The 12,118-nt window shown below is 43.4% G+C and overlaps 1 protein-coding gene across 1 annotated transcript; it reads left to right on the top strand.

Moving 5' to 3' along the window:
- The first annotated feature begins 6,286 nt into the window (after positions 1 to 6,286).
- Positions 6,287 to 11,879, top strand: LOC307162269 (uncharacterized protein). Its single transcript, XM_079877481.1, has 9 exons — positions 6,287 to 7,443; positions 7,536 to 7,749; positions 8,294 to 8,878; positions 8,989 to 9,201; positions 9,357 to 9,532; positions 9,726 to 9,806; positions 9,909 to 10,171; positions 10,331 to 10,588; positions 10,709 to 11,879. Exons 1-9 carry the CDS (start codon positions 6,319 to 6,321, stop codon positions 11,643 to 11,645), a joined length of 3,852 nt encoding a protein of 1,283 aa, XP_079733607.1. The 5' UTR covers positions 6,287 to 6,318; the 3' UTR covers positions 11,646 to 11,879.
- Positions 11,880 to 12,118: the final 239 nt, after the last annotated feature.

The raw sequence follows: 12,118 nt of genomic DNA, 5'->3' as shown, positions 1-12,118 counted from the left end.
TTCCCGACAACGCCTTATCTGTATAGTGGTAGAGGGATCCTCCATAGGGAGAGACTAGTTGGCACTTCAGCACTGCGTTGTCATCGGTCCAGGCGAAGGTCCTTCGTCAGATCTGGATACGGCCTGGATCCGGCAGGCTGCAGGAAAACCTCGGGATAAACACAGACACTAAAATTAGCGTAGATGCCATTCTTCTCATGATGTAACGAGTACATCAGGATTTATGGGAAGTGTTCCCGGTTCCGGCTGACCTAATCTATGCAGCCTAACATTAAATTATAGAAGTCTATAATGTATTATGTGAATGCTAGGTCAAAGAGATGTGTCTTTAAACTTGCTTTGAACTGACAGAGTGTGTCTGCTTCCCGGACAATGGTAGGAAGACTGTTCCAGAGTTTTGGTGCTAAATAGGAAAAGGATCTACCGCCAGCAGTCGATTTTGATATTCTAGGTATTAGTAACTGGCCGGAATTTTGAGATCGCAATAGACGTGACGGACTATAATGCGTTAAGAGCTCGCTCAAGTACTGCAGAGCTAAACCATTTAGTGCTTTGTAAGTAATCAGCAATATTTTAAAATTTATGCGATGTTTAATAGGGAGCCAATGCAGTTTTGACAGAACTGGGCTAATATGGTCATACTTCCTGGTTCTGGTAAGAACTCGAGCTGCTGCGTTTTGAACCAGCTGTAGTTTGTTTATTAAGCGTGCAGGGCAACCACCCAGTAGAGCATTACAATAATCTAGCCTTGAGGTCATGAACGCATGAACTAATTGTTCCGCATTTGTCAATGAGAGCATATGGCGTAATTTAGATATATTTATAAGATGGAAAAATGCAGTTTTACAGATACTAGACACGTGACTTTCAAATGAAAGATTGGTATCAAAGAGCACACCCAGGTTCCTAACCGACGACGAAGACTTAGAGCAGCCATCGAGTGTTAGACAGTATTCTAGGTTATTACGTGAGGAAGTTTTTTGTCCAATAATTAGAAACTCTGTTTTTTCAGAATTTAGAAGTAGGAAATTACGAGTCATCCAATTTCTTATATCTGCTATGCATTCCGTTAATTTTGTGAATTGATAAATTTCGTTAGGTTTTGAAGAAATATAGACCTGAGTATCGTCGGCATAACAGTGAAAGCTAATTCCATGTTTCCTAATGATATCTCCTAATGGTAGCATGTACAGAGTGAACAGCAGCGGTCCTAGTACTGAGCCTTGTGGTACGCCATACTGAACTTGTGATCGATGAGACATCTCATCATTTACTGCTAGAAACTGATAACGGTCAGATAAGTATGATTTAAACCAAGTGCGCATGGCAAAGCCGTTCAAAGTACCTCGCTGCCAACTTTAACGACATCATCCTTAAAATAGCTGCTGCTTCGGGCAAGCGTGCAGGCGAGTGATGAGGTGGCCGAGTGGTTAAGGCGATGGACTGCTAATCCATTGTGCTTTGCACGCGTGGGTTCGAATCCCATCCTCGTCGTTTGATGTCTTTAGTGTTCAAGAGAGCCAAGTGCGCCTGCCAAAGCTCTCTGCTGCCCCAACTATAACGTCATCATACTAAAAATAGCTACAGAAACACACCACAGCCGAGCTTCGGGCAGACGTGCAGGCAAGTGACGAGGTGGTCGAGTGGTTAAGGCGATGGACTGCTAATCCATTGTGCTCTGCACGCGTGGGTTCGAATCCCATCCTCGTCGTTTGATGTCTTTAGTGTTCAAGAGAGCCAAGTGCGCCTGCCGGCAGGCAAGTGGCTCAGTGGTTAAGGCGATGGACTGCTAATCTGTTGTTCTCTGCGCGCATATGGGTTTGAGTCCCATCCTTGGTGTTTAGTTTCACAAAGAGCCCGGTGAACAGGTCAACCGCAGGGGTGCCGCTCATGGCGAGCTTTAGAATGAATTGCATTTTAATTATAGCTGCAGAAAAAGCTCATGTTCATTTCTGAAAACATTGTTGAGGTCAGTATCAATATAAGAAGCCCCCTGGTGCATGGATATGACCATTAGAAATACAAAAACACATTCTAAGGGAGGTCCAAATCCTGGCTACACCAGCCTTCTTCAAGCTCATGCTTTCGCTAGCACGCAACAGAAGCAAAAGCACAATTCCAATTTCCAACAAGTCACAAGTCCAACAAGTCTTCCAACAAGTCAAGCCTCCTAAGAGACTGACAAAAATTGCCAAGGCTGACTGTATTTCAAGTCATCCCAGCGGGGTATTGGGTAAAGTTTTCAACCAGCAAAGATCACGTCTCGGATGAGCCTCATAGACTACGATATTGCCTCTGCGAAAGAATGCCGGCGAAGGTAGCGAAGTCTCCCGTGCTTTAATCTGGACATGGAACGACAGGGTGGTATCAAGCTTTAACCCCCTGAGGTCGGCTATCGCGCCGGCGCGATAGGCTCGTTTTTTTCGTTTTTTTCCTTATCTGGTTCTCTCTAGGTTCTTTCCAACAAAGCAGAAGCAGCACACAAAAGAAACATAAGCACATCTCCCTCTATCAACACGTTTGTGAGTCTCCTAACCCATAGAACCCAACGCTCCTTGCAGGTCAGTCGAAGAGTTACCTCTCTCATCAGCCCAACCTTTTACAACACATTGCCGTGAACTTTATCTCCGTCATGTTAATGAGAGCGGTTGAAAAGCACCAAAATACCGCTTCCGACAGCTCAAGCAGCGTGACGAGGTAGGTAGGTAAAATAGGTATAAATATTGACTTGTAAATCATTTAAATATTTTTACATTTACGCTTTTGGCAGACGATTTTATTATCCAAGGCGACTAATATTGCATTTAAGATACACATTTTACATTCGTATCAGTTATTGCTTTCCCTGGGAATCGAACCCATGATTTTGGCGTTCTTTCCTCTTCTTTCCCCCTCCTTTTCCTTCTTCCCTCCCCCCCTTAGCAGTCCCTTTTGCCCCGTCTTTGGCCGAGTGGTTAAGGCGATGGACTGCTAATCCATTGTGCTCTGCACGCGTGGGTTCGAATCCCATCCTCGTCGTTTGATGTCTTTAGTGTTTCGAGAGAGCCAAGTGCGCATGGCAAAGCCGTTCAAAGTACCTCGCTGCCAACTTTAACGACATCATCCTTAAAATAGCTGCAGAAACACACCGCAGCCCAGCTTCGGGCGGACGTGCAGGCGAGTGATGAGGTGGCCGTACCCTCCACTAAATGGACTGCTCTCGAAGTCCTAACAAGTCCAAACAATGTCCTAACAAGTCCAAACAATGTCCTAACAAGTCCTAACAACTCCTAACAATGTCCTAACAGTTCCTAACAACTCCTAACAGAATCCAAACAGAGTCCTAACTATAATCATATGCTTCCAACAGTTGCCGCTCCAAGGGGGGCAAAAGAGCCAATCATATGCGTCGAAACGGGCCCCGTGCGCACAGTGTTCTCATTGGTTGACTGACGGACTCGGAGACAGTTCATCCTGAGGTAACTTTATTTACCGGCGGCGAATATCTCTTGACACTAAAAGTAAGTAGAACTTACTAAAATTATGTAAATCACTGAAGTGAAATCGTTAAAGTATGTTGTGTGTTTGTAAATACTTCTGCTGTGACAAACGTTGGATGTTTTTCGGTAAGTTTGATAAGACGGTCACAAACCTTAAGGGATAATGTCGCTGATCGCTAGCAGCTAAGTTATGTTAATTATTTTCTTTACTGAACGTTTTTAAGTGTCTTTTGCGTGTCTGTCTTGTGATGTGAAAACCGTAACTTAAACGCCTGAGGTGTTTTTGTGTGCTTTTTTAATAATCTAGTGACGTCAGCACGAAGACCCTATTTGAAGAGTACCGTTAGACCTATGAATTAACTTTCTGAGTAAAATAAATTGTGAAATTAATTACTGTTACCAATCAACACATTTGTCATATGATAGGGTAGGCTTTACTGTTCATTTGATATACATATATTGCTGAAATATTGAGAAATAAAGCCTTGCTTGTGGTGATCAGTAACGTTAGTTGAGTAGTTTTTCCATCTGTTACGGTTTATTTTTGTTATTTTCCATATATTGTCCCTAATATCTGCAGAAATGACAAAAACTGGGAAACCGGATGCCTACTGGGCAGGTGTGATGTCCCTGTATGCCCAGGGAAAATACACATTTACAACTGGCAAAAGGCCAGGATCCAGGCGATGGAGGGCGGTAATGCTGCGGATTGCTGATTGTCCTCTGACCCCCCTGAAAGGTCAAACTACTGTCCACAAACTAGACATATTTGGGAAAAGGATCCCCTGCAAGTGTGGATACCACGAGGTAAACGATGCCATTGAATCATTAAACCTGTGATGTGATGAAAATATACTGGAAAATGTAATGGAAAATGTTTTCTCCTCAGTTCTACTGTTTGTTTCCAGTGTTAAACAGTGTGAGTATGTAATTATTAGTGGAAATGTACTTTAAATGTAAACCCACTTTTATTTTTCCCAGTCAGCAGAGAAGGCAGGGACAGCAGCATCCAGTGATAGTCAGCTGAGGGCTCCACAGGCCAGTGCTGCAACCCAGTTTGGGTTTTCCCAGTCAGCAGGGAAAGCAGCATCCAGTGCAGGTCAGCTGTGTCTCAGGTCAGCTGAGAGTTTACAGGCCAGTGCAGGTGCAACAGCTACAGGTTCTCAGGCCAGTGCAGGTGCAACAGCAACAGCTACAGGTTCTCATGCCAGTGCAGCAGCTGGGAAAGCAGGACCACAGACAGGTAGGGCTGGGAATCGATTCAGATGTTACAATTCGATTCAATTTCGATTCGCAAGCTCTCAATTCGATTCGATTCTTGATTCGTTTTTTTGATTTCGATTCTATTTTTGATTTCGATTCGACTCAATGAATATATATTTAACACAAATCCTATATTTATTTTAAAAAAGAAAAGTGAACATTAGTTTACAAGTGGTTAATTAATAAAAAGACATTAAAGGGATAGTTCACCCAAAAATGAAAATTCTGTCATCATTTACTCACCCTCAAGTTGTTCCAAACCTGTATGCGTTTCTTTGTTCTGCTGAACATAAAGGAAGATGTTTGTAATCAAACAGATCTCGGTCCCCATTGACTACCATAGTATATATTTTTTTCCTACTATGGAAGTCAATGGGGACCGAGATCTGTTTAATTACAAACATTCTTCCAAATATCTTCCTTTTTGTTCAGCAGAACAAAGAAACTCATACAGGTTTGGAACAACTTGAGGGTGAGTAAATGATGACAGAATTTTCATTTTTGGGTGAACTATCCCTTTAAGAGCTACAAACCTGTATATTAAACTCTTTTTATTTTAGGTACACTTGGGTACATTAAAACCATTAAGAATCATATTTACCTGTGCACTTCCTGTCTAACAGGTAGGACATATGCAGAAATTGAATAAAGTTATCAAACAGTCTGCGCTGTATTAATTATAAATTATATATAGACTAATCCTTATTAAAGTTACAAAAGTTCTTTAGTCAAGAGCAGTGAGTGTTTTTTCTCTGTTCCCTTTGTTCTTTGATTAATTTTAACGAAAGATATAAATAGTGGCTACTGTGTACTGTCCATTTAATACCAGCCGCTGCTGTCAGAGACGCGGATCTCACACGCGCCTCATTCTCTCACGAGTCACAACTCTTCATGTTCATCATAAGACTACTCTTATGTTATGAAGATACTCGACAAAAAGACATTTTGTCATAATTTTGGAGGAATTGTGTGCTATTGTTCGCTCAAGCACAAAAGATAACTATTCTGGCCTGTTTTGTGCGCACGCACGATATCAGCGCGAGTCTTTCTGTGTGTCACAGTCAGGACATTCACAGGGAGCAAGCTCTTTTTTGTCGTGTCGTGCATTAATGGTTTAAAAACGTTTGCATGAATAAGAGCAGGATTATGTAACACTAGCCAAGGGATGACAAAAATCAACAGATGCTGCATTAATTGCGTTAACAGCCCAAATTTGTTAATTTCATAAAAAATCGCAGGATTTTGCATCATATAATTGCTTATAGGCTTGACATCGGGATTGCGATATGATTAATCGTGCAGCACTAGTTGAGGTTATTTTATGATTAAGATAAAACAAACATAAAATCTCACATCATTAGCTATAAAATGGAGTTTGCAAGCCTATGAACAGTGGAGGAAACCTAATAATGGCTTTTGGGTAATGGATAAATAAATATGGAAAAAAAATCGATTCGTGGTGTTTGAGAATCGATTTTGAATCGACTACATTTTAAAAAACGATTAATTGAAAAAAAATTTTTTTTGCTCAGCCCTACAGACAGGTGTAGGTCAGAAAACTCCAGCTCTGTGCAGGATGAGCGAGGGGAAGTCTATCACATGCTCGCTGTGTAGTCAGGAGGTGATGTGCGAGGACTTCACACAGCACCTGTCAGACTACCACACCCAGGAGCAGTGTGAGCAGTGTGGTGCAAAGGCCTGGGGGTCTTTTGGATTGTTACAGCACATAGAGGAATGTCACCTTTTGACCTGTCCAACAGACCTCCCAGATGTTGCTGCTCCTACCACTCCCATAGCCCAAGAGACGACACTGCAACCCAGTGACCCACCCGATGTTCCTGCCCCTGTTCCTGCTCCTCCCACAGCCCATGAGACGTCACTAGCACCACCACGACACCCACTCACTCTGCAGCCTCCTGAGGTAAACTGGGTGAATTTTCTACCCAAGCAGTTCACCAGAGTCATCCAGCCAGCTGACCAGGAGTGGATCGCCCACATTTTATATGACAGTACTGGACAGCTGAAACAAAACCTGTCTCAGAACTGGTTTCATCCCCCTAGCCCCACCAAATCCATCTCACCTCCTGATCCACATAATTATTTCCGCCAGCGGATGTTCCTGTGGGCTCCGATGCGGATGTGGGGCATCCCTCTGAAATGCACCCAGTGCAATAGAAAGATGCACCATTCTGGCATTTACACTAAAGTCAGGGAGGTAATTGACATTGATTCAAAATATTACCTGGTGGGTGGAGACTATCCAAGGTGCAGCAAATGCATGATTCCCGTCTGCCCTTGGAGCATTGACATTTTAAAACAGCTCGATCCCTCCCACCGTTACAAATTCCCAGCTGTCCTCACAACCCATTTGGCGCTGGACAGGAGGTGTGTTGCGATGTTGCGCCCAAGAACATTAGGGAACAGCTCCAGCTATTTACAGCAAGCCTTGCAGGAGATACACAGTGAGGAGTGGGCTAGGCGGACCATCGACTACCTCACTGATTGTGAGGTCCACAAAAAGTCCTGTGTCCTCACCCAGTCTGAAGCTGTGTATCAGCCGCCACCACCCTTCAGTCCCCTGCCCCTGGCCCAGTGGTTTGAGACGGTTCATGCCAATGACATTCTAAATCACCTTGACGAGTTGAAGGGTGTGATCACTTCAACGCTTGGTAGAATCTTGAAACTGGACTCTACTAAGAAGGTAAATGTAAACATACTGTATGTAAACTTGATTTCATTCAGTTTGTTAGCATAGCTGATGATTTCTGAGACGTGTTTTTTTTTTTTATGTAGATCACAAAAAAACTTGCTGGTGGCATTGAGGGCACAGCCACATGGATGTCTAATATCGGCAATGAATTTGGGCAAGTGCTGAATTCTGTGCTGACCACTGGTGAGGGGGCTGGCCTTGATGAACTTTGTCAAGGCATCGTCCAAAGGTACAGCGATGCTGATGAGCCACAGCCAGATGCCATATATGTGGACAGAGACTGCTGCAGTGAGACAGGTGCGTTGCCTTTTAATATGTGTTGTTATGTGTCTATTACATGTGCCTCTGGGGGCTGTTGCACAAAAGTAGAATGAATAAATTCAGGATGAGTGGAAAAGCGCAGCTTGACCTAGTGTGATCTGCTCATCGCGGCTTAATCGTTTGCACCTTTGCCGAGCCAGGATGAGAAGGTGAAGCTATGTCAAGCCAGGTGTAGATAGTTGGGATAAGTGCACGTTCACGGCTTTCTTAAATAGACCACGGCATCGATCCCAAATTTACTGATGCTAAAATGGAGAATACGCATTGTGTATTCTTTACACAGAGTGAGCAGCAGCTTCATATGGAATTATGACACATTTGTAAAAAAAAAACACGGCCGCTGTAATAAAACAGTGAGAGAAAGGTCGATCACGGACCGACTGAATGCATAATCCTAAAAATATACATTTACTGACCACTGCTCTGAATTGAAACTGCCATACAATTCAAGAAGTTAGGCTAATTATTTGCACAAATGAGCTGTTGTACTGTATTTACTGTCTGTTTCTTATTGTTATAGGAGTGGGTCCAGTTCTCACTTGGTTTCGACCATGGACGTCACCGGTGAGACTGGATATTTTCCATTTTATGAGGCGGTTCACAAAGGGTCTTACGACGGAGCACCACCCACTGTTTGGCACGTTCTGCTCAAAGTTGTCCACTTGTATCTTTGAGTGGGACAAAGAGGACATTCACCGACTCAAAGAGGCCAAGAGGGCAGAGTTAAAAAAAAAGCACCAGGGTCACATACCCACTGACTCTCAGGTTTTATCGAGCATCAAATCCAGTGAGCTGGTCAAGCACTGCCGCAGGAGAACCCGAGGGGTTGAGGAGACCCGCGTGCTAATCAAACAACTGCTGGACTCCATGTGGGACCTCACAGACACAAGTGGCTTGCATCTCATAAATCATGACAGCATGTCTGATGTGTGGGAGATACAGCAGAAGCACTTGCCCTGTATCCAAGATCCACCTGGTGTCCAGTTGTATACTAACACAGGATCAGGCCTGGAGAAGGGAGACAAAATGCTTGACGTCCTAAGATGTGGCAGAGGATCCTCCTCGCTCGAGAGCTTTCATCTGCACCAGTGTGGTTTCATCCCAGGCAAGCTGAAACACTCAATATTTGAAACATTTAGTTAATGAATGCTGTGTATTAAGTTGTCATAATATTCTTTTTTGTTGTTGTTGTCACCAATGCTTTTGTCTTGCCAGGGTGGAGATGTAATGCTCTACATACACAGATGTACTTGCTTGAGGGGTTATCCAGATGGAACCATAATAGGTCTCAGCAAGCTCTGAGTATGAGTGGTACATCACGTACAAAGATGTATGATGTACGTTTGATGTCCAGTGTGCACGTCCTGAGCAGCAGAGTCCTAGGAAGTGGACTTCTTCCAGAGTTTATACCCCCGGGGAAACCTACCGGTAAGATTCTATGGCAAAAAAAAAAAAAGAAAACATGCTAGACAATATTCGATATTACCTGAAGGTTACACCTTTGTTCACTCACTCACTCACTCACTCTACTTTAATCTTTTTTTGTTTTTTTCTTCTGTCTTTCTGTTGATTACTTATGGCAGGAGAGCGTATTGCTGTGGAATATTTGCTGGCGCAGTCTAACCGGGGAGATCTGCTGAGTGCACAGAAGGAAATTGGTGCCATTCCACCAGAGATGCTGGATGAAGCTCAGGAGGATGAATGTCCTGATGTGACAGTACCCCAGGTCACCGATATATATCTTCAGTCTTCATCTCAGGTAATGATGTGTTAACAATTTGATGATAAATCAAAACATTTTTACTGTAAACCTAGTTTGCAGAGGTTCATTTTTCTTGATTAGTGATGTGTGATTGACTCGTTAAATCAACAATTCATTTGTGTAACATGAGCACAACAAACTTTATCAACCTCATTGTACCCCTCTCACTGTTTACACATAATTACCTAAGGAATCTACACTTGAAAGTGGTGTGTTCAGCAGTACCTCCAGCTCCCCGTTTGAGGACAGTGGGCCCATCACTTCAAGTCTGGTAAAGTGACTAATGTATTGACCATCAGAAATCATTGTTCCTTCACCTTTTCTTTTAAATTAGCTGTACAAGAATGGGTTTTGTTTTCATTTCATGTGACAGGATAGTCGGTGTGATCCTAGAGGAATTCCCGGATGGGAGACAGTCGATGCCTTGGCAGGGTATCTTGTCAGCCTCAATCGGACAATAACCGCTCTCTCAAACTCTGAGATAGTAGAGATATTAAGACTGTACTCCAGCCTGGATCCCATTGACAAGTCCCCAACCAAATACTCCATGAAAAGTAAGAAAAAGACCTTGTCAGGACCATGGAGAGCTTCTCGGAAACGCAGTGGCTCTGCTCCAGGCCAGCAAGCAGCTGAGAGGTATCTGCCTCTGATATACAGTATATTTGTAATATTTGTGTGTGTGTGTGTGTGTGTGTGTGTATGTATATCTATCTACATAGACACAACATTCACGTGTATGTGTTTACAGTACATACACATAATGTGGCTTATGTCATCTTGTCACCTATTTTGCAGATTGTTCATGGTTCATGGCCAGGCTGCCCAAAGACCTGATCTTAACAGGATTTCTGAGTGTGTTGCACTCAGACTCTACAAAGAGTTCCGGGAAGCCAGAAATAGGCCAAAGGACAACAAAGGGAAAACATTTGCAATACCTCAGTCAATTGTCATGACTTACAGTCATATCAAACAGTTAATAGAGGACTGCAAAGACATACTGGACAACACCAACCTTTTACTTGTGACTATAAACAACACCACAGTGTCCTCCTGGTTAGTTCATATTTACAGCTTCATACATTAACTTCAATATGAAAACCTACTTGTTAATACAAGATAAATTCCACACAAATAACAACAAAAAAGTTCTGTTCTGATTTTTATTTTTTCTAGGCTGCAGGATCGGCAGAAAAGAACCGACCGCGATTCGTTACTGCAAGGGGTGCAGCTTCCTCAGCAGGTCCATTTGGCAGAGGAATCGCTCCTGGAGGCCCGGGACCTACCATCCGAGCCTGTTCAACGCGCTAATACAGTTATGGAGTTCCAGGAACCAGAAAACCGTGAGGGTGAGGCAGTGATCCGTAAACGTCGCTGTGCCAGAGTGGTGTTTCCCACTGTGCACACAGACACTGGAGCTGGTGCCAGCTCAACCAATGCAGATCAGGACTGGCCGAGAGCACAGCACTGGCCTGGGGATGCTGTCTTCCCTGCTTCGTCGGACGTTGCCTACTGCCAGCAGGGTCAACACTCAGCTCCAGCATCTCACTCTCAGGGCTGGTCCCCTTACCTGCCGTCACCGTCACCTGCTCCAGCGTCTCACTCTCAGGGCTGGAACACTTACCTGCCATCACCCGCTCCAGCGTCTCACTCTCAGGGCTGGAACACTTACCTGCCATCACCTGCTCCAGCGTCTCACTCTCAGGGCTGGAACACTTACCTGCCATCACCTGCTCCAGCGTCTCACTCTCAGGGCTGGAACACTTACCAGTTGCCACCAGCTTCTCACTCCCAGGGTGGCCATCATGATCAACCGCCACCAGCTCCAACACCTCAACCTCAAGGTGGGCTTCCTTACCAGCCAGCCCCAGCACCACTAGCTTCTCTTAATCGGTTCCGAGAATGGAGATTGCGAAAGGCAACCCTGGAGGATAAGGAGCGAGAGATAAGAGGTGATCCCCCCAAGAAGCGGAAAACCAAAGAAAGCTACCACTATCAGTGTAAAATATGTGGTCAGTCAAAGAGCAAACTTACTGGTCATACACAGTTACGGGGGAAATGGTATTGTCCTACATCTGGACAGACCATCACAGAGTGGAAGAGCTCATTATAAATACATATGTAGTGTATATAGTTGTTTTTATAGTTGTTTTTATAATTGTGCTGCACTTTGATGTTCCATAACAAGCCCATACATTGTGTTATTTCTATTCAAAGTATTTGTGTTATCTTGTTATGTATATCTATGTTTACGTTAACACAGTTAACGGTTTATCAGAGTCGTTTGTGTTCTTTTAAAAAACAAACACACACATACATCTCTTTATTGGAGATGTTTGTGTTATTTAAAAAAAACAAACAAAAAAAACACATACACCTTTTGGTGTTTGTGTTATTAAAAACAAAAAACACAACTCTTGTGGTGTAACAGTAACACATTCATCCTTTGGGTGGAAGATCCAGGTGCAAATCCTGGCAGGAGTGTGCACCTTATTGGCCTAATCAGTATTTCATTAAAATTGAATTTATAATATATTTTCCATTATAATAATTATTATTATTATTAATTATAAATACTAGTTTTAT

This window comes from Squalius cephalus (assembly GCF_949319135.1).
Source record: "Squalius cephalus genome assembly, chromosome: 7".
Taxonomy (NCBI): Eukaryota; Metazoa; Chordata; class Actinopteri; order Cypriniformes; family Leuciscidae; genus Squalius; species Squalius cephalus.
The sequence above is the reverse complement of the archived record's forward strand: the minus strand, read 5'-3'. Positions and strand labels throughout refer to the sequence as shown.

Excerpts from the sequence above, each read along its gene's own strand:
- LOC307162269 (XM_079877481.1), top strand. The coding sequence starts at position 6,319 with ATGAGCGAGGGGAAGTCTATCACATGCTCGCTGTGTAGTCAGGAGGTG. Across the intron at positions 9,202-9,356 it reads ACCCCCGGGGAAACCTACCG|GAGAGCGTATTGCTGTGGAA; the intron begins GTAAGATTCTAT and ends TACTTATGGCAG. Across the intron at positions 10,172-10,330 it reads GGCCAGCAAGCAGCTGAGAG|ATTGTTCATGGTTCATGGCC; the intron begins GTATCTGCCTCT and ends CCTATTTTGCAG.